We start from the raw sequence: 21,185 nt of genomic DNA, 5'->3' as shown, positions 1-21,185 counted from the left end.
CAAGGGTTGGTACTTCTGAATTGCGAATTGGCGGTTAATTCGAAATCACGTAATTCGAAGTCCGATTTTTTAGTCCCAACGACTTCGAATTAACAAGGTTTTACTGTAACAGCAAAGTCTTATACATACAGATTCAAGGATTTATTTTTAGCTTGCCCATTCACTTTTAGTAAATGCTTCAACTCGTAAGTATTTACTCAACTTTATGGATACCAACCAATACACAGGATGAAAAATATATTACGGTAACTGCATAAACATACTCACTTCTTCAAAGCTGTTAATAGGCTTGATCACCATGTAGCTATAGTAGTGAGTGACACGGTAATTCTCCTTAGACACAGGGCGCTTAGGGTGCTCCGTCCCCCTGTTTGCCAGCACCATCAATTTCTTCTCATGATCCACCATGTAGCGTCGATTGAATACGTAGTCACGGTTGCTGAACATCCGCTGTAAAAAGCAATCATAATTCTTAATATCTTGCATCTCACATCACACAGAATTTTACTTCCTACCACACCGATATATTAGACAAACGAGACATTCCAGGAAAGTGACAACATGTCAACAGAACACAAAGGAATGGAAAGCAAAAAGGTTTCCATCTTAACAAGTTCATGACTGAGCTCAATATTACTAATCCTCCTCTCTGCCGTTAAGTGGAATTTTTCACCCTTGCGTATGGTTGTGGCCGTACAAACTGTGAAATATATCTATAAATTTTGAAACTGCTTTGTGTTCCACCTTTCCTTATTAAAAAAACACTTCTTGCAGCTGGTCACTCAATTCCTGGGTACAATTGTGGCCCTTTGGTCTTTTTTAAGTTGAAAACCCCTGCAGTAGATATAAGAAAATATATTATGTCCTGCCTCCATGGCTCAGACGGCAGCGCGTCGGCCTCTCACCGCTGGATACTGTGGTTCAAATCCCGGTCACTCCATGTAAGATTTGTGCTGGACAAAGCAGAGGCGGCACAGGTTTTTCACTGGGTACTCCGGTTTTCCCTGTCATCTTTCATTCCAGCAACACTCTCCATTCTCATTTCATAGCATCTATCATTCATTAATACATCACTTTGGGAGTGGCGACCCCATCGTACTAATAGCCTATATCTGCTTCATTCATCACATCCCTGACCCGGTCAATGACTGGAAAACAGGTTGTAGGTTTTCATTTTTCATTTTCATTTTCATATTATGTCCTTTCAACAGACCGACAGTGTATTTCCAGTGCATATCCACCTATTTTCTACATACAGTAGAGCCCCGTTTATCCTAAATAAAGGGGACGGGGCCACTTCGATTGACGCGTTTTTTCAGATGACACAAGGTAAATGATTTTGGAAGTTAAATGTTGAAATAAAAATGCATAAACTCTGTTAAGCAAAGGTGTATACTGTATATTAATATTAAAATGTTTACATAATGCCACTCATTGTATGAAATCAGCAATATTCTTCTCAATTTTCTCGGCGCAGCGCTGTCGTGCAGCGATGTCGCGCCACCATTTAATCAACAATACATCAGCTTGTGTAGGTTCATTGCTTTGTTTAATAAAGCGCAAAGCAATCTGAAATAATGAAACACTTTTGTTACTACCGAACTGAATACAGTATACAGTAATTTTATTACAGTACTGAAATTAAATCGTGTGGTACTGTATTTTAATAAAAATTTGAAATCAATCCCTCCAATGGATTAAATACATCATCTGCTGTAACTCGATTCTCAGAACTGCTATTGTCAAGGTCGGAGTTGTCTGCATAATCTTCATGACGAATAATACAATAATAATAATAATAATAATAATAATAATAATAATAATAATAATAATAATAATAAAATAATAATAATAATAATAATTATGATAATAATTCCTGCTTGTTCAAGAAAAAAAATGCATCATGGAACGAACCAGAGGGTAAGAAACTGTATTGTTTTATGCTACTACACGTGCATTCCGGCATAAGCCATTATATAAAAATAGGGTTTGCTTAGTAACTATCAGCACATATAGCAAGAGAATTACTCATATCGACAGCTAAATACGAGAGGCTAAAAACAAAATATTAAAATACAATTTTGCCAAAGTATTTCGGTTAAGCCGGGTTCTACTGCACCACTGGTGGAACACAAGGGTACACAAGAAAGCCACGCATGTATCACTGAGAGTAAACACACTCTGACTACCTTGAACGATAGTCTAGTTCTCATTAGGAGCATTAACTCATCCAGTGATCATTAATACAGTTGGTAAAAGTAAATTTGTGTCCTCATTCCAGGCACACCCCCAATACAGGTGAGCTGCACGCACCTACTAAACCAGATAACAGGCCTCCTGTCAATCCAACATTTCTGGCAGCACCAGGAATCAAACCTGAGCCCTCAAGGAAAGCAGCTAATAGTGCTAACCATTACACTAGAGGGTGGAAGTCTAGAGATTTGTACAACCGTCAAGCTTTCCCGTCATTACCGATGGTTTCAGGAAATTAGTTTTAGCCGTCATAAGTCCCATATTACTTGGACCGATAGTCACGTCACACATTCCGCAAGACGTGAAGTTCTCGTGCCAATCCCACAATCCTCTTCCATTCTTTTCAATCTTGAGCCCGCTCATCCCAGTTATCAATTTGGAGGGTGGCATACCATGTTGATCATCTCCATCCAGGTGTTTCGGGGTCTTCCTGAAGGTCTTTTCCCATTAAGAGATCCCTCTATAGATCTCCTGGTGCTCTGTTATCCTGCATCCTCAGTACATGTCCATCCCAGCGCAGTCTGTTGGATTCTTTCAGACCCATTTTAGTGTGTCATTGAGAGAGGGTGTAAATCTCACAATTAGAACTTTTCTGTCAGCTTTGGGAGATCAGATCGAACCATGGGTCAAATATTTTTCTATAAAATTTATTCTCAAAGACTTGGAACTGATGCTGCTCTTTCTTGGTTCTACTCCATGTCTCGGAACCATACAGAAGTACTGGTCGAATGATTGTATTATAGTTATCATTTTTGCATTCCTCGTTAAAAACTTGGGAGCCTAATGTAGGGCTCATAGATAAAATGCCTTATTTGCATTCTTAATTCTAGCTTGGTGTTCCTGTTGCCTTCGGTTTTGATCATCGATTAATACACCAAGGAATTTAAACTTCTCTACTCTTTTAAATATATATTTCCCAATCTTCAAAGGCAATCTGTCAACCTCCTCATGATTCAGTCTCTGTACAACCATGTAATGTGTCTTTTTATTGTTTACCCGTAAGCCAATTTTTGCTGCCATTTCCTCTAGTTCCACAAATAACTGCCTAATTTCTAAATCATTGCGGCCAATAAGAACAATATCATCCACATGTGCAAGGTTTTTATGTTGTCTCCCCAATATGATGCCAGCAGGTACAAGAGCTAATTTCTTGATAATCTTCTCCAGTGCAATGTTGAATAGAAGAGGAGATAGTGTATCCCCTTGTCTCAGACCAGTTTTATTCTGGAAGGAACTTGATTTTCTACCCTCGAGCAAAACACAGCTAACATTACCATCCATACACATGTTAATTTTATGGGAAAGCCAAACTCCATCATGATGTTCCACAGCCTTTCTCGATGGATTGAATCATATGCCTTAAAGAAATAATAATAATAATAATAATAATAATAATAGTAATAATAATAATAATAATAATAATAATAATAATAATAATAATAATAATAATAATAATAATAATAATAAAATGTTATTTGTTTTACGTCCCACTAACTACTCTTTTACGGTTTTCGGAGACACCGAGGTGCCCCCACCGGACTGAGCCAGGATCGAACCTGCCAAGTTGGGGTCAGAAGGCCAGCGCCTTAACCGCCTGAACCACTCAGCCCGGCAAAGAAATCTATAAAGAGATAATGAATCAACTCCTTGTGTTCCCACACCTTATCATTACTAGTTTTAAGTAGTTCGTAGTGGACCTGTTACTATGAAAACCGTTCTGATAGTCCCCAATAATATTTTCAGCAAATGGTTTTAAATGCTGTAAAAGAATAAAAGACAGAATTTTGTAGGCTGTGTTTACAAGAGATATACCATGTTTTTTTAAACGTATAATAATTTGTAATACCTCTTGATATGACGGCTCCGGTATTTGTTCTTCTGATGGGGAACTAGATGATTTACCAATACAGGTTTCTGGATCTGCACAATTCAGCAAGGAATCAAAGTATTCCTTACAGTAATTTCATAATTTTTCCTGATCAGCAATTAAATTTCCAGACTTATCTCTCATAATATTCTATCTTGGATGAAATTCTTTTTCTAAATTGTGTTGACAGTTCCATACATCTAGTGCCTGTTTCTGTAGTAATTTTTGATTGATTCTATTTGTTGTGTCAGGCAGATTTCTTTCTTTCTACACATTAATTTACTACATTCTGTTTTTCTCTGTTGAGTTCCTCAACATCTATATTCTTATTAGACTGCAGCAACCTGTTACGCCATATTGCTACTTCATTAACTGCATCTTGAAATGCCTCATCGAACCATTTCTTTTTCTTACTAACACCTTTTGGTCACTGGTGTAACCAAATGTTTCCTGAAACTAGAGTGAGGATCAGCCGTTGTTTTACGAACGGTACGAACAACTTAAAAACTTAGCCCGAAATATTAAATTAACATAGCAACAAAGAATCTACTAGCAAGGCTCAATAGGGCCATACATAATTCTCCATATTTGCACTGCTTTAATGAAAGGAAAACACTTAGGATTGTGATGCGCGGGGATATTTCCCTGTAGAGGCCTCAGTATTGGGAATGCAACCGTGTGTTGACAAATGTCATGACATGAGAAAAGGGGCAATTAGTAAGGGATTACTCAGTAAGGGGCCGGAATGTAGCAAGACAATCACGGATGCATGCCTAAGTTCAATAGGTAGGCCTATAGGTACGTTAGGAAACTGATTAGAATCTCAAATGGCACTATCAAAACTATTTTGTAATTGGCGGGCGTGATAATTCAGTTCCAATGGTTCTATCTTCTCACCAGGACAGCCCAAGCTTGAATCACAGTCGTTGCATGAAATATTTTTAAAATGGGAAGTCACGTTCTATTGTTACGGATTCTACTTAAAACACTAGATCCTGTCCCTTACCTATCCTTATACTTTTGAGTCATAACCGCAAATGGTGGTGTATTTTGAGTATCCAACCATTCATCGGGCTTACCTTGTACATTAAATGGTGAGTAGATGCAGTGGCGTATCCACAAAATAATTTCAGTGGGTGGGGTAAAAGTCCAGGCCAGTAGTATGGACACAACGTTTCCTTGGAAGGGGCAGTGAAGAGATATTTTCATTTTTATTTAGAATTTGCTTTACATCGCACCGTAGGTCTTATGGCGACAATGGGAAAGGAAAGGGCTAAGAGTGGGAAGGAGGTGGCCGTGGCCTTAAGGTGTGAAAATAGGAAACCACGGAAAACCATCTTTAGGGATGCCGACAGTGGAGTTTGAACCCACTATCTTCCGGATGCAAGCACACAGCTGTGCGCCTCTAACCGCACGGCCATCTCTCCCGGTGGATATGAAAAGAAACCCAGTACTACCGAGTGCGGTGACGGATCTTCGGTTTTGATTGTTACCATGTACAATCATAGCTTCTGTACTCTTAACACAAACCGGCTGCATTACTGAAACTGTTTGTAAAATTGGTAATATCGTTCTTCGTTTGTGAGGAAGTAGAAGCTTCATTTAATTTTTCTTCTTATAAAAAGGAACCACTTTGGTACTACACCCCGTGAAGGTGACTACCTTCCAGGTCGTAGATATTTCGATTATGGGAGACTCAAGGCCAACTCTACTGCACCCAAATACAAGGCTGTATCTTCCCCGTCCCATGCCTTTCTTAACTGTGTCAGTGCCGGGAATCGAATGCAGGATGTCTTAATTTAAATTCTAAAATAAGGAGTCCTAAAAGTAACCAGCCCGCCCCGTGGTGTAGGGGTAGCGTGCCTGCCTCTTACCAGAGTCCCCGGGTTTGATTCTCAGGCAGGTCATGGATTTCTCCCTGGATCTGAGGACTGGTTCGAGGTACACACAGCCTACGTGTTTATAATTGGGGAGCTATCCGACGGTAAGATGGCGGCCCCGTTCTAGAAAGCTAAGAATAATGGTGGAGGGGATTCGTCGTGCTGACCACACAACTCCTTGTAATATGCAGGTCTCTGGGTTGAACAGTGGTCGCTTGGTAGGCGATGGCCCTTCGGGGCTGTTATGCCATGGAGTTTGGTTTGGAAAAGTGAACAGAGAAGGAAGCGACACCTCTGCAAGGCTCTTTAGCTTCCAGCTAGTTCTTCCGTCCGGCCTCGTGCATTTAGGACAGTTGGAAAACGTACGCCTTAATAAATGCTATTCATAAAACCTTTGTAAAAAAATACTAACTGCACATATTTAAAACAATAACCGCAAATGCCTCCTTTTCTTGAGGCTCAGTTGGTTGAGTCGCTGACCTGAGTCCGTAGGTTCAAATCCCGGCTTGGGTCGGTGGCCCTTAAAACGGTGTTGAAACGGCAACAGCTCTGTGTTGTTGGTTTCTGGCATGTTAATAAAAATTATACATATGAATATCAGAGTCACAAAACTGTAACGTTATACTACAGTACTATATTCTGTATCCCAGGCCTGCGAGGGAAAGCAATGAACAATTTGCTTCACGTCGCACCGACAAAGATAGGTCTTATGGCAATGGTGGGATAGGAAAGGCCTAGGAGTAGGAAGGAAGGGGCCGTGGCCTTAATAATTAAGGTACAGCCTCAGCATTTGCTTGGTGTGAAAATGGGAAACCATTTTCAGGGCTGCCAACAGTGGGGTTCGAATCTACTATCTCCCGGATAAAAGCTCACAGCTGCGTGGTCCTAACCACAAGGGAAACTAATAGGACAAGGTAAACCCTACATAACATATGTTGTGACGTGTATTTTTCTTTACCACCTAACAAAATATCTATACCCATACGGTTTACATTCTATATTTATTTATTAGTGCCTTCTGCACAGTGGTGAAGTTAGGGCTCCAGGCCCCCCTCATACACTTAACCACATACTAATCAGAATCTTAAATAAAATACTAATATACTTGAAATAGTTATAAAAAACTACATACATTAATAGAATTGAAAATGAATTTATATAAATTACTAATTAATATTAAAACAAATTAATATTCAAATCTCTTAAAAGTGACTAATCCTCAGGCATGCACACATTCATACTTCAACCATTCAGTCAGCTGTCCTCAGCAGGTACTCGTCAGGTGACCTTAAATCGTGATTTAAAAAAATCTAGATTTTCTGACCTGAGCTGGAAGGGTATTCCATAATCTGGTGACAGTCACCACAAATGATTATTAATTTTATCTGTGCGATGCAGTGGAATAGAAAGAATGAATCTAGAACGTGTGTTTAAGTTGTGAAATGATGATAAAAAGTTGAATTTAGAAGAAATATACAGTGGCTGACTTTCAGCTACCACTCTAAACACCATCGTTAAAGTGTGTAGCTGCCGACGTTTATCAGACATCAGCCATGAGACAGCCTGATAGTATGGGGTGATATGAACCTGATGTTGTAAATAAATCGCAGGCAGGAATTCAGTGCTCGAAGTTAAAAGTGTCTCTTCTCTTGTCATGTCAACTAAAACAACGTCACAATAATCAAGAATAGGGAGAATGATTGTCTATATTAGTCTGACCTGTAGCTCAAATGGAAATACATCCCTCTGCCGTTTAAGAGGGTGAAGAACTCCAAAAATCTTTTTACGTATTTTCGTGTGATCAGACCTGAGATTTTGTGCAGTTTGGTATAAGAGAGTTTCGTTGTGCATATACACTGAGTCGTCAGAGGTCATTGTTATTATCTTGTTTTGCAGTGTCGATATATTTGAAGATAGTCAGCATAGAGGTGGTGTATGTTATTTCCTGTCACAGATGGTATATCACTGATATAAATACAGAAAAGTAAGGGCCCTAGAATACTGCCCTGTGGGGCACCACTAAGTTTCATTTTCCATTTACAGGCTTTGTTGTTTACTGTTACACGCTGTTGACGGTTACTCAAATAAGAACTAAAAACCTTAAGCCCAGCCACAACGAAATTTAGCAGTTCCATTTTTTTTATCACAGTCGGAATTACTATAGTGTCAAAAGCGCTACTGAAGTCAAGAAGGGTAAGTATAATGAGCAGCCGTTTGTCCATAGCGCTTCTAATGTCTTCAGTAACCTTCAAAAGTGCTGTCGCGGTACTGTGATGCTTCTTAAATCCAGATTGCAAAGGATCCAAAAGAGCATTTTTATTTAGGTATTCCATAACTTGCTCGTATATTAAACGGGCTTTAGAAAGCGCAGCGAGTATGGACATAGGACGATAGTCAGAGGGTGATTGTGGGTCTAAACTCTTAGGTACCGGTATAATATTGAACGTTTTCCAGACAGGAGGGAAAGTTCCGTTTAGTAAACAGTAGTTCAGTATGTGCGTCAGTATAGGCAGGACAGCACCCGTAATGTTATGTATAAAAGTAATAGGAATATCATCTACACCTGTAGTATTTTATTTAATCCAGTTCAGAACCTTTTTCACCTGATTTTCTGTGACACTGCGAAATGTGAATGGTGGATTGGCTGGAGGGGAGGGCGGTGAGTCGATGCAGTTAATTGGGGTAGGTTGAATATTTATTCTACCGGCACTAAAGTAATCGTTCAGTTCGTGAAGTGGAATGTCAGGAGTTGTCTGTTTCTGTTGATGTTTTCCTATTCCCGGAGCTCTAAGTTAGTCCCATGTGCGATTAGAATTTAAGTTGTTAGCTAAATTCCGGAAATATATATATTTTTTATTTCTGATTAACTGCTTTGGGCGATTTCTTAAGATGCGGTAAGATTCAAAGTCTGTGTCATCTAGGATTTGTTTATAATGTCAAAATAACGAGTCACGTTGGGCCATCATTCTCTTGGCTTCATCATCTAGCCATGGACATGAAGGGCAAAAAACCTGCATTCGATGTGTGTGTGTGTATTTCTTTGTCGCATTATTTGTATAAAATGCCACTTCTTTATTGCTTATCACATGACCATTATTATAATAAAATTACCGAATTTACTTTAAACCAGAATATTGCATCTTTACTCAAACTGTTTATTCTTGCATTCATTTCACTTGTACTCGGAATATATGAAATGCTGCAGTTATGTTGGGATGGGAATAACAGGGATAGCCGGGGGGGGGGGGGGGGGGGGGGGGGGTGTCGTCACCCCAGGAGTTTTAACGAGTGTACTTTTATTAAGCATTTTATATATAACGTATGTTAATATTAGCTTCCGGAGTCGACTCATTGGCTGAATGATCAGTGTTGAGGCCTTCGGTTCAGAGGATCCCGGGTTCGATTCCTGCTCGGGTCGGGGATTTTAATCGCATCTTCATATTCAGAAAACATACTACACTACCAACCACCAGACAAAGACACAACAGTGATTACACCCCTCCATATAGGGATGGCGTTGGCGCCGGGAAGGACATCTAGCCGTGAAACCGGACCAGATCCACACGAGTGTCACAGTTCGAACCCGCGATCCCACAGATGTGAGAAAAGCGGGGGAAGTAGAAGAAGACTACTATTAGCTTCCAGAATCTGCCACTCTTACTTGGATCCAAGGACACTCATTTCCTTTTTAGGTATTCTACACCACCTAAATTCTGGAAGTTTGGACACGTATCAAAAAAAAAATTTCTGGATGATTGGCCTGCCCCCCCCCCCCCAAACTGAAATCCTGGCTACGCTACTGCTTTTGGTATAACTTTCATTGCTACTGTTGTCATGATTTGTTTCGCGTTATTCCACATTTGTTCACAAATTTTGTCATTTGTTTCATCAATGTCTTCTAAGGGATCTTCTTCCAGAAAAGCAAATCTGTTTGTAATTTCCACATTATACTTTAATCTTTCATCCTCCTGCTTCAGTTTCTCAGTGTCAACTATGTATCTTTCCTCAGTCTGTAACTTACAAGAGGTTTTCAATTTAATTTTAACAGAAGCAATTATATTGTGGTCAGATCCCATCTCAGCTCCTCTGCAAGCTCTGATATCAGTTATGGAGCTTCTATGCCGGTTATCAATCAGTACATGATTTATCTGATTAGCAGTCTTACTGTTACAAGAATACCATGCTTCCTTATGTATTTATGTGGGAAGGTGGTACTCTGCTCATTCATGTCTGCGGATGAAGCAAAATTGATTAGCCTAATGGCATTATCATTGCTTTCATCATGCAGACTTTCCCTTCCTATTGTTGGCACAAAAATTTCTTCCTTTCCAACTTTTGCATTGAAATCACCCCAAATCATTTTGACATCATGCTTGGGTAATTTATTCCACAGTTCTAACAAATCCTCATAAAAGCAGCCTTAAACATGATCATCCTTGTCGTTTGTGGGGGCATGGCAGTTCACCAGTAATATGTTAAACCATTTCAAATCCATTCTTATTCATCTGAGGCAAATGTGAGATATTCGTAACAATTTTTTAATTTATTTTTATGCAACAGAGCCGTTAACCCCATGTGCAATCCCCAACCTGGAGGGCCAGAGATTTTTCTATCCGGGTTGCATACTTTAGCAGAGAAGTCCCAGTTTTACGGCGCCAGGTACTTGCCCTCACCCCTTCTATTAGAATAGGATTTGCTGGTTATAATGTATAGCAGGTGGTCCGCCAGCCAAATATTTCTTGAGTTTTAGCAGTACACTTACTCGCCATGGGTACACACCCCAAGGTTCTCAACCAACCGATGCTTGGGATACCCACCCAGGTATTTAATGCAGTGGTTTCCCATTCCCTTCCCCATCCTATGCCGTTGGCCATTGAGTGGCTCTTCCACCTTTAGGAGCAGTTTCTTACTCCAAGGGCAAGGGAGCTTCCTTCTACCCGCTCATCCGCCCTCCTACGAGGCCGGTGGCAGTTGGTAGAAGGTGATCTCCTTATACTGGGAGATACTCGGTCCCTGCATTCGTTAGCAGCCTGTATATAATATATATACAACCGTTGCTCCCTCTCTAACATGGAGAGGTGAATGTCAGGATTTCACAGTCATTGAAACTGGGGCCAAAAGGCATTTCCAAGTTTCTCTGGTTCTTCAGAGACAGTATGTCTAATTCAATTATATTGGAATTATGAACTTACTCATTCAAGACAAAATATTTCAAGTTCCCTTTGAGAATCAAAATAGTATTTCCTCGAATCCAAGATGACTCCTACTTTTTTTCCTTTAAAAAATTAAATCCAGCTTTGAAAGTGCTTTGTGAAATCATAATGTTACTTATAACAAGTTTCAAATTAATTAATTAAATAAATAAATAAATAAATAAATAAATAAATAAATCGATGGCCTAGATTGAATACCTCGTATCTCAAAAAGTTCTTCCTAGCCATTATTTCCCTTAAGACTGGTCACGCCTCCCAGCCACACATGAATATGCAGTCCATCAGAACAATGTTCATTGGGTTTATTTTCCTATGCTGATACGTAAAGGAAAATGAACCTTATAAAATTACACTGTAGGAGTCAGTAAATACGTCACGCAGACATACTTTCCTATAGTACGGTACGATAAGGTTCGTTTTCCTTCACACATCGGCATAGGAATAAAGAACACAACGAACATTGTTCTGATGGACTGCGTATTAATCTGTGGCTGGGAGGCGTAACCAGTCTTAAGGGAAGTAATGGATAGGAAGAACTTTGTGAGATACGAGGTTTTCATTCTAGGCCATCGAAATAAATAAATAAATAAATATAAATAAATAAATAATGTTATGTAAATCCTACCTACTTCCCTACTCATTTTCATTAGAGGTATATGAGACTGCCTTTGAAAGTTCAAGGAATTCCTATTTGTGAACCCACATTTGTATCGCATGTCGTGTTATGGCCATTTCAACCTTCGTTTATCACCCACATACCTAAAAATTTCATGTTCGACTTCTTTAAAGTGCCTTTGTTGCGGGGCTTTGAATGCCTTTCTTGTACAGTATGCATTTTTAGTCTACCTTTGTCTCCATGCCAACGTTGAACACTGGCTTTAGTTATGGGGCATTTTCTTGAGGCTGCACAATTATTCATTTCCACGTGCTTAACCCTTTTGCTTACTATATAAACATGTGCCCTGAACCTTCAATTTACCATTGAAATTTGCTACATTACAGCGAAAAAATATACTGTAGGAAATAAACTCACTTAGTAACGCATATCTGTTTGCCTCATCACACACGCTTTACCAAAAGTCATCACCGAGAAACTGATCTAGAATGTTTTTAGCCGTAAGTTCAATGTTTTGAAAAATAGGACTTACCCCAGGAATTCCCGTAAATTGCTCTTTTGTAGGAATATCTTGTAATGGGCACATAGATTTTCACTTTGGTTTTTTGTTACGGTGCACGGGAACATTTACAGTTTTAATATTTATGTCTGCTTCATCACTTGTATCATTATCATTAAGCACAGATAAGGTGTATTCACCACTTCATTCACTAGAAGAACTTTCAGATATATCATAATCTTCATCACAATCATTATGTAGTAAAATATCCACAACTTCCCGCTCGGTTATAGCTTTGCGCGCACTCATCTTTACTGACTGAATAATCGCGACGACAGCTGTTCAGCTATCTTCAAATACAGCGGTTATTCACTGAAAGATGTTATAAATACAGCAATAAGAGACTTCCTTGTAATATAAAGCAGCATTTTAAGACACTTGTTTCGTCGCTAACACAGGGCACTACATTGCCCCGTTGATTTGGCGGCTGCGCAAGTCGAGTCCAAGGTAGCGCACCCTGTCGATTCGACGGTAAGGTAAGCTAAGGGGTTAATAACCATTCATTTAAAATCGGCATCGTATATCAAAGAGAAACTGCTGAAAATTTGTCGGCAATACTTGTTCCACGTGTCTCTACAATACGACGATCCATCATAAAAGCATTCCTGTTATCTATAAAACTCTTACTAGGTGTTGGGTACAATAGGCTGCCACTAGACACACGTCTCACTTGCCGGCTTCAGCGGCTAGCGATGTACAGTATAATAAAGTTGCGGACGGTGAAGGTCAATGAGTTGGGTTCGCCGCGATATGGCCATTCCGCCCTTGTTTTTTTTGCGCACATACCTCACAATTTCAACTGACCTCTGTAAAGCATCCTTATTGCGGGCCACTGAATGCATTTTTTGTACAGTACGCATCTTGGTATCTTCGGCTTTGCGCTAACGCCAAACTTTGGCTTTAGTTATGCCATATTTTCCTGCACCTGCACAATTATTCTTCATTTCCCGGGTTTAATAACCATTAACCTAAAATTGGCGGCAAAATATTGATGAGAACCCGTTGAAAATTTTACTGCAATAGCCGTTTCCCAAATATTTTGACGATTCATCGCAAAAATATTTCTGCAGACTATAAAACGGTTACTTTTATTAAGCGCCAGGTACAGTAGACACGTTATAACTCCATTACTGAGTAATCATGGCCTAAGAATTCTAAGGGTCGCATCCTTGCTATTCCAATTTGAATTACATTTCCTACCCAGCTGGGGCTCAGAAGTCCGGTACTGTACCAAGAACGGCGGTATGGAACAAAGTCCCTGCAATTAAAACTTAAATTTTGCGCTATGTGCCGGCTCAGGAGCAGAAGACAGCCAGGGACAGCTAGCAACCTGTGTGCGTGATGTAGAGCGGGATGACGTCACAGCCTGCCTCCCCGTGACCCAGGGAGAGCCTAAGTCAATATGGAATGTTCGAAAGGTTCTTCGGCTAATAACCTTCCTCACAGTAATAGTTGGATAAAATCAACAACATCATCATGTAGCCCCATATTTTATCTCCATTCCTACAAGGTTTGGTAAAAATCCGGCAAGAGACAACGAAGTTGTTGAGCGAAATGTAAAGACATATTTTGGCTTGGTTCGGGTATAAATTGAGAGCTGCTTCCCTAAGCAGAACAGTGTGTGTCAGAGTGTGTGTGGTGTTCGTGTGGCGAGCAGCGGACGAGAACACGGATCCTCTATGCCACAGTCGGTCGGCTCGTGGGGACCACGACGCTACGCGAGTGATAGTCTCATTTCACCGAGTTCAAGACAAACTCCACATTCTAATTTAAACATAGGAATTTCATTTTGGCTAACGACTTTGCCTGGTTGGCTGCTTCCACATTCTAACTGAAATATTTATATTTCAGCGAGTTACAAGGATAGTCTTATTTTGCCGAGTCTTCGACTTAAACTTTACGACACTATGTGTGGACTTGAAAAATTTCCCGTGCATGCATTTTAAACTACGGGTTTTCAATAGATTGTGTGATCAAACCACGGACTGTGGAAGAGTGAAACCCATTTCATTTCATTTCAAATTAATGAACCAAATCGGTTGACGAATGAAACATGTTCTTTTTCAAGTGACTGAGTTAAAATTGCACATACCCTAAACAGTTACTTCGTGTGTGATAATTGCAAACTGTTTCAAGTACCACATTTTCTTTAGGCAATTTTATTGGCATTTGGTTACGTTACACTACGAGTGAGTCTTTTGTTCAACATTCAGATCTGTTATTCAAGAAACTCTTTCTGTGTCCCAGGTGCTAACGTGTACAGTCATAAGTCATTCTCCGTGCAACCAAATCTCAATGCTCACATTACTACGTTATCCCGATCTTCTGGACGTCGTATGGATATTCCAGAACTTCTATAATTTCCATCATGGGAGAAATCGTGGTTCCATGCTGCCGAGAGGAGACTGATGGTAGTACAAGGAGAGCAGCCGGATTTCGAGTACATCACCAACCTAGATGAGGAAAGAACCATTTCCTGCATATTTGCTGTATGAAGGTGATATAATTTTGAACTTTGTTAATAAATTCAGAACTTTTAAAAAAAGCCCCTCTTCCTCTGTAAGCACTTCAATCAGAACAGTACACGCCCTGCGTCTAATTCATGCTCGTCAAAGTACCATATTTACTGTTACAGTATATTATGGCCGACGTTGCAATCAGCTCAAGAAAGAAGGCTAGTAGAATGTCACTCATTCTGTCTTCACTATTTACCAAGAACAAGTGATGTTACACAAAAGCACAGTACAATCGACTGCCGACTGTTACATCGCAAATGCAAGACAATCGGTAATTTTTCACGAGAAATTCTGAGGAAAAAAACATCTTGGATTCAGAGAAATATGGTAATCATCTGATTGCCTAGCATGCATCAACTTTTATAAAAGAGATCAAGTCTCTCATAGTTCACTGGGACAGCCTGTGGCTCCAAGTAGCCTGTGCAGTGACCTTCACTGCATGCTAATTGGTAGGTGTGCTAATTTCCAACTGATGAACCCTAACTGGGCACACTGGTGCAAAATAATGGCAACCAAGATGAGCTGGCTAGAAAGTTTGTAATCTCCAATAATGGACTAATTATATTGGAATTATGAATTTACCCATTCAGGACAATATTTCAAGTTCCCTATGGGAATCAAAATCTGTATCATACACTAAGACTCCTAGAGCCGCATCACAAGGGTTGAATTACTTTCTAAAGTCTGATGAGAAGGCAGAGAGGTGGTTCAGTAAGCAAGCATAAATCTCTAGAGGTTCATAGCAGCCTCTGCAGTATACACTGTCACGATCATGTTGAAAAGTAAGGTTTTTCAGTGTATCAAAACTAAGTATTTTCCAATCTGCAGTCATTAATGTTAGTTTTCTGGTTTTATTGCATACTGCAATCCATCTGATTTTAAGTATTAACCCATTAAGCCCTGCATATTTCTTGGATTGAAACTGCATTGGGGCTGGGATTATTTTGCAGGAAATAGTTATGCTTCACTCAATGAGATATTTCTTACTTACAAGAGCATTAAAGATTTAAATATACAAGAAAACAACATATTAAGAATTAATCAATGGTACATCACATCTGCCATTCTTCTCAGTAGCTGTAAAGTGTGTGGAAAGCCTCAAAACACTCTTCCAAATGCAGGGGAACCTGACATTTTTGGCAGAACCACGTCATTTCAGCTCTCTTCTTGTGTTTTGCACTAACTTTACTGGCTCTGGAGGGAATTGCTGTGCCACAGTGGCAGAAATAAGAGCCAGAAAATGAACCCAGTTCCTTGATTTCAACCTAATGGGGTCATCAGCTAGTGAAGGTCTCCCTGGAATTCTCTGCACCGGACACAGCTGATGATTCTTCAGCAACATCTACTTTAAAATCAGTGTAGTGCATCCCAACAAAACTCTGGTATACAACATAGGAATTGAATAAGAACATGTGCAACAGCATTCACACCACAAACCACAGAACAAGGAATACATTTATTTTATTAGCAACACGGGTCCATACTCGGTCCGTTTGGTGGGGTGGTAACACGGTCAACTCCTTGTACTTTTTCTCCAATTTCCACATCATTTTGTTCATCAGAACCATTACTAGTACTACTTACACTACTACAGTGGAACCTTGATTCTCCGTTTTTGGAGGGACCACGAAAAAAAAAAACGTACAACACAGGGAAACGGAAAATCCGGGAATGAATGAACCATCAACAATTTGGCTAACATCACAAAAATTAAATATGTATACTTATAATCTTACAAACACTCCTAAACCAAACCAAACTACAGCCCCAATGGGCCTTCCGCCTACCAAGCGACCGCTGCTCGGTCCAAAGGCCTGCAGATTATGAGGTGATGCATGGTCAGTGTGACGAATCCTCTCGGCCGTTATTCCTGTCTCTCTGGACCGGGGTCGCCATCTCACCAATAAATAGCTCCTCAATTAAATGTAATCGTGTAATGAGTGAACCTGGAACCAGTCCTCATATCCAGGTAAAAATGCCTGACCTGGCCGGGAATCGAACCCGGGTCCTCCGGGTGAGAGGCAGGCAAGTTAGACCACGGGGCAGGCTTCAAACATTAATTACCGGTACGCGACTTTAAAATCTTGAAACTTTATATAAAATTTTACCAGGAAAACTTCGTCAGTTTCCTCTGAAAACTTCTTTCAGTTCAGCAACTTTGATCAGCCGAACTCTTCAAAAAATCGAATACCCGTAACGCCAAACAACAATCGACCACAAGTAATTTTTAATTCTCTAATCTAATAAAGTAAAGCACATTATATACAAAAGCGACCAACATGGTGGCAAAATTCCTTTTTTTAAATCATCCATTGTAATTTGGTCACCGGCATACCGTAGTCAGTTTATGGAAATCTTGTACTGCGTAAATTAGGCATACATCGACTTTTAAAGGTTATGTTGAACTCGAGAATACGGTTTTGAATCTAAGTATCGATCCTCAAGTTCTCGAATATATTATATTCAATTCTGCTCGCCACTAATCACAATCAAATTGGTAAGAGAAATCATTAACACTTCCGAAATTATGGTTATTCGTGACCTTGAATCAGCTGGAAAACGCGCTCCCTGTACAGGTCGGTACGACTGCGAAATGATACCAAGTTTTTAAATATAACGTGCGCAAACATTTTAACACAAAACGTGAAATTCCCAGTCTTATATTAGGACCAAAACAGTAACAGGCAATGCCAAAACCTCCCATGACTTTATTATGTACAGGATGTAAGGTGCATCATCTGTTCTGGTCTCGATAACATAATCGTACTGGTATATGATAATATTAAAATACTAAATTTGTGTTACTTAAGAAGGAGCAGTTTCAATTCCTTCCTGAAAGCCCAGTGACTATACAGTGCCCTGAGGGAAGTGCCAGAAACCTGTGAGGTGATACACTCGAAAAAAGTAAAAAAAATTAACATGTACCGGTAACCCTAGACATAACGCAGATGTTTTGCAATTATGAACATTTGACGAAACTCGTTCCGTCTTCAAGTAGAGCTGCCGAAATGGGCTCTGTCTCTTTCCATTTGTTGTGGACACACACTGCTTTATGATTTGCGAGGATTCTTAACACATTAACACTCGAATGCGATGCTAAGATGGTCCCTTATGCAAGTTCACCGCCGATCGCTTTTCCAGTACGGTACAGTACTTCCTCAAATTACCACAATGATGGGTCATTAACACCAAGATCCGTAAGTATGCTGTAGCCGTCCTTTGGTGAGATACAGTTTCTTAAAAAACGCGTGATCGAGGATTTAGCGTTGATGGGACTGAAATTTCTGGACGGTTGATCCGGGAAATAGTTTCTTCGAGGAACGGATAATAGGGGATTTTTACAACGTAATTTAATTAGGATGCTCGCGGGACCGACCACGTAATTTGAACGAATAATACGGGAAACCGTAATTTCCGGGAACATATAATCGAGGATCTACTGTACTAATTTTACTGATAAAATTACATTCCTAATCATCATTAATTTCTAAATGGGATTGTATATCGGTAACTTTCACTCCTTTACTGGCAGCCATGTTGTTTACAAGCGAATTTCGAAGTCTAGAGAGATAGCCCACTTCCAACTAATATTACCAAGCACACTATCAATATATATTAGCAAAGAGCGTATAACAGAGAAAGAGTTGCTACACAAATCACAAATGCCATCTCTTGAGGAAAAGTTCAATTACGTAGTAAAGCGAGACAACGGAACAGTTCCGTGGTCCAGTATTCGCCCACCAAGACGAAGCACAGTACAGCTAGAGCCCAATAAATCAAGACAACGTTTGTTGAAAATAAAATACAAAGAAGTTTCCCCAAATAACTTAAAGGGATTTGGGTGCATCCATAATGCAAATAAATATGGTATTATATGGTGTATGGCAAATAAATGACTGTATTTACGCGAATAATCCCCGCTCCATAATTTTAGGAAGGATTATTTTGAAAAAAAAAAAAGGAATGAACTAAAATTCCTTCCACTGAAAGAGTAGCGTAGGCATAAACAAACATTTTATATCACTCCTCAAGCTCCACGTTGTATTTACGCAAATATGAACATGACGGATATAACTACTTTGCTCGAACATATCTGAGATGATACAAATGCATCATCACTGCTATAAAATACATTTGCCATGATAATTAGCAAGTAGGCCTTCTTACGCGACAGATATTTTATTAATCTGAACTTGCAATAAGCTCGATTCTCTGTAGATCGAAAAATTCTCTCTCTCTTGCGCCACTAGAATCCTCTCCTTAATTACTTTCAAATTCGTCACACTCCACGTCTAACACACTTCTCACACGCGGTCTCCTTTTTACTCAGATAGTAACCCGACCAGTGGTGGATAATTCTTTACGTGCAATGTACACACTCTCAATAGACACCTGCAAACTTGTTTGTTAGTTTTGCGATATAGTAATACCTTGTTAATTCGAAGTCGTAAGGACGCAAAAATGTGACTTTGAATTATACGATTTCGAATTAACCGCCAACTTGTAATTCAGAAATGCCAACCCTTGCCGCGTCACAAAATATTCTAAGACCTGTTACTGCAAGCAATTAACATTGATTCACAGTTAAACCTTTCAAATGCCATGGAAAATAATATTTCCGAAATGTATCCAACAAGGTGAATTTACCTTATTCGAATAAAGCACTTGGATAAATCACTGGCAAACATAAATTAATGCAACAAAAGAAAAAAAAAAAAACAATATTCAAAGACGAGGGAAAATTATTCTGGCTCCCTTTTGCAAGTGCCTTATTTCATGGATTACTGTATGTTTACATTTTTAGATGCCTTGTACCCGCACCGAAACTTCGTGGCTTATAGAACTTTCCTATGACTAGGGGAGGATGTCTTTTGCTTCTGTCTGCATTGCAACAAAGTACACTGACTCCATCTTCTTTAAAACCCTAAGTCCGTTGATCTAGGCATTACAAAAATGCAGTTTCATCGGCATTGACAATATTGTTCGGTGCGTACAAATTGATTATATTATGAACCACGCTCTTTCGCCAACTGTCGGCCTCGCCAGTGTTCACGGATCCTGCTGCTCCACATACTGCCCGTTACGTGATGTGGCGCTCCTTAAAACGCTGAATACAAATTAATTATGATTTCACTCAAAATAGCAACTATGAAACACATTGTAGACACACCAAAGTGAGTGAAAGTGCGTAAATCTACCCCGGCACGTTCCAGAAGACTCATTCTATCGTGACGCCGAGAAAATTTGAATTTAAATTACTCTGTAAAATATTCCTTTTTGAAATTGTAAAGGCAGTTCCGAATCAAAAGTCTGAATTGTTTAAATATGACATATAGGTGCAGTTTTCTTCCACTTGCTGTTACACAAATCATAAATGTACACCCAACATCGAAAAGTACGTGAACCAGTAGCGTGTTGCCAACCCTGACGCAAATAAAACCAGCACCCCAATTTTGAGCCCAAATTTATTTTTTTAAATATGCAGGGATTACTTGCGTAAATATGGTATGTTCATTATATACAATATATATACACAATAACAAAAAAAAAAACAAGTATTCAGATCAGACATTAGTGTGCTATAACTGAATATCCAGTTTCTCAATTCATGGTACTGCTTCTGCTGTTGACAATTGCAAGTCTTCCCAGCTATTTGAATGAACCTTATATTCACACTCTGTTACCAATGTGGAGAATAGTCTGACGAGGGGTTTTATAGTCACATTCTGGAGATGACATGATGTTCCATTTGCAGTGAGAATTCCAGCACATTCCACAACCTATCCTGATCCTTCTCAGTCTAATCCAATTCGGCGCAGCGCCTGTGATCCGCTAGCAATTTGCTTTCCGCCAAAGACTTACTACTATTAAAATGCACACACAGATAACAAAACCTTGTTAACACTAACTTGAAGGGACTATAAAATCGTGAGTTTGTTTTAAAAGGGGTTAATACTGTATTTTATTCTTCCGGATAATATTAAAATCGCTTGAGTGTTACCTACTCGCTATGAGCAACAAAAAATTTAGAGAAAGTGATGTTTTGCTATTCCACATAGTAACGATAATAACATCTGTTGAAAACCTACCACCTGTTTTCCAGTCATTGACTGGGTCAGTGATGTAATGAATGAATCATATATAGGCTGTTAGTACGATGGGGTCGCCACTCCCAAAGTGATTTAGTAATGACTGATAGATGTGTTGCTGCAATGAAAGATGACAGGGAAAACCAGAGTACCCGGAGAAAAACATGTCCCGCCTCCGCTTTGTCCAGCACA

At 39.5% G+C, this 21,185-nt stretch overlaps 1 protein-coding gene across 5 annotated transcripts in view; it reads right to left on the bottom strand.

Moving 5' to 3' along the window:
* Positions 1-21,185, bottom strand: part of LOC136884034 (stAR-related lipid transfer protein 7, mitochondrial) — a 77,904-nt gene that overhangs the window by 25,429 nt on the left and 31,290 nt on the right. For all 5 annotated transcript variants that reach the window (XM_067156048.2, XM_067156049.2, XM_067156050.2 and 2 more), the window contains one exon: positions 268-450. In XM_067156048.2, the coding sequence (XP_067012149.2) occupies positions 268-450 (183 nt within the window). The remainder of the gene's footprint in view (positions 1-267; positions 451-21,185) is intronic.

This window comes from Anabrus simplex, chromosome 12, assembly GCF_040414725.1.
Source record: "Anabrus simplex isolate iqAnaSimp1 chromosome 12, ASM4041472v1, whole genome shotgun sequence".
Taxonomy (NCBI): domain Eukaryota; kingdom Metazoa; phylum Arthropoda; class Insecta; order Orthoptera; family Tettigoniidae; genus Anabrus; species Anabrus simplex.
This window is presented reverse-complemented; position numbering and strand designations above follow the sequence as displayed.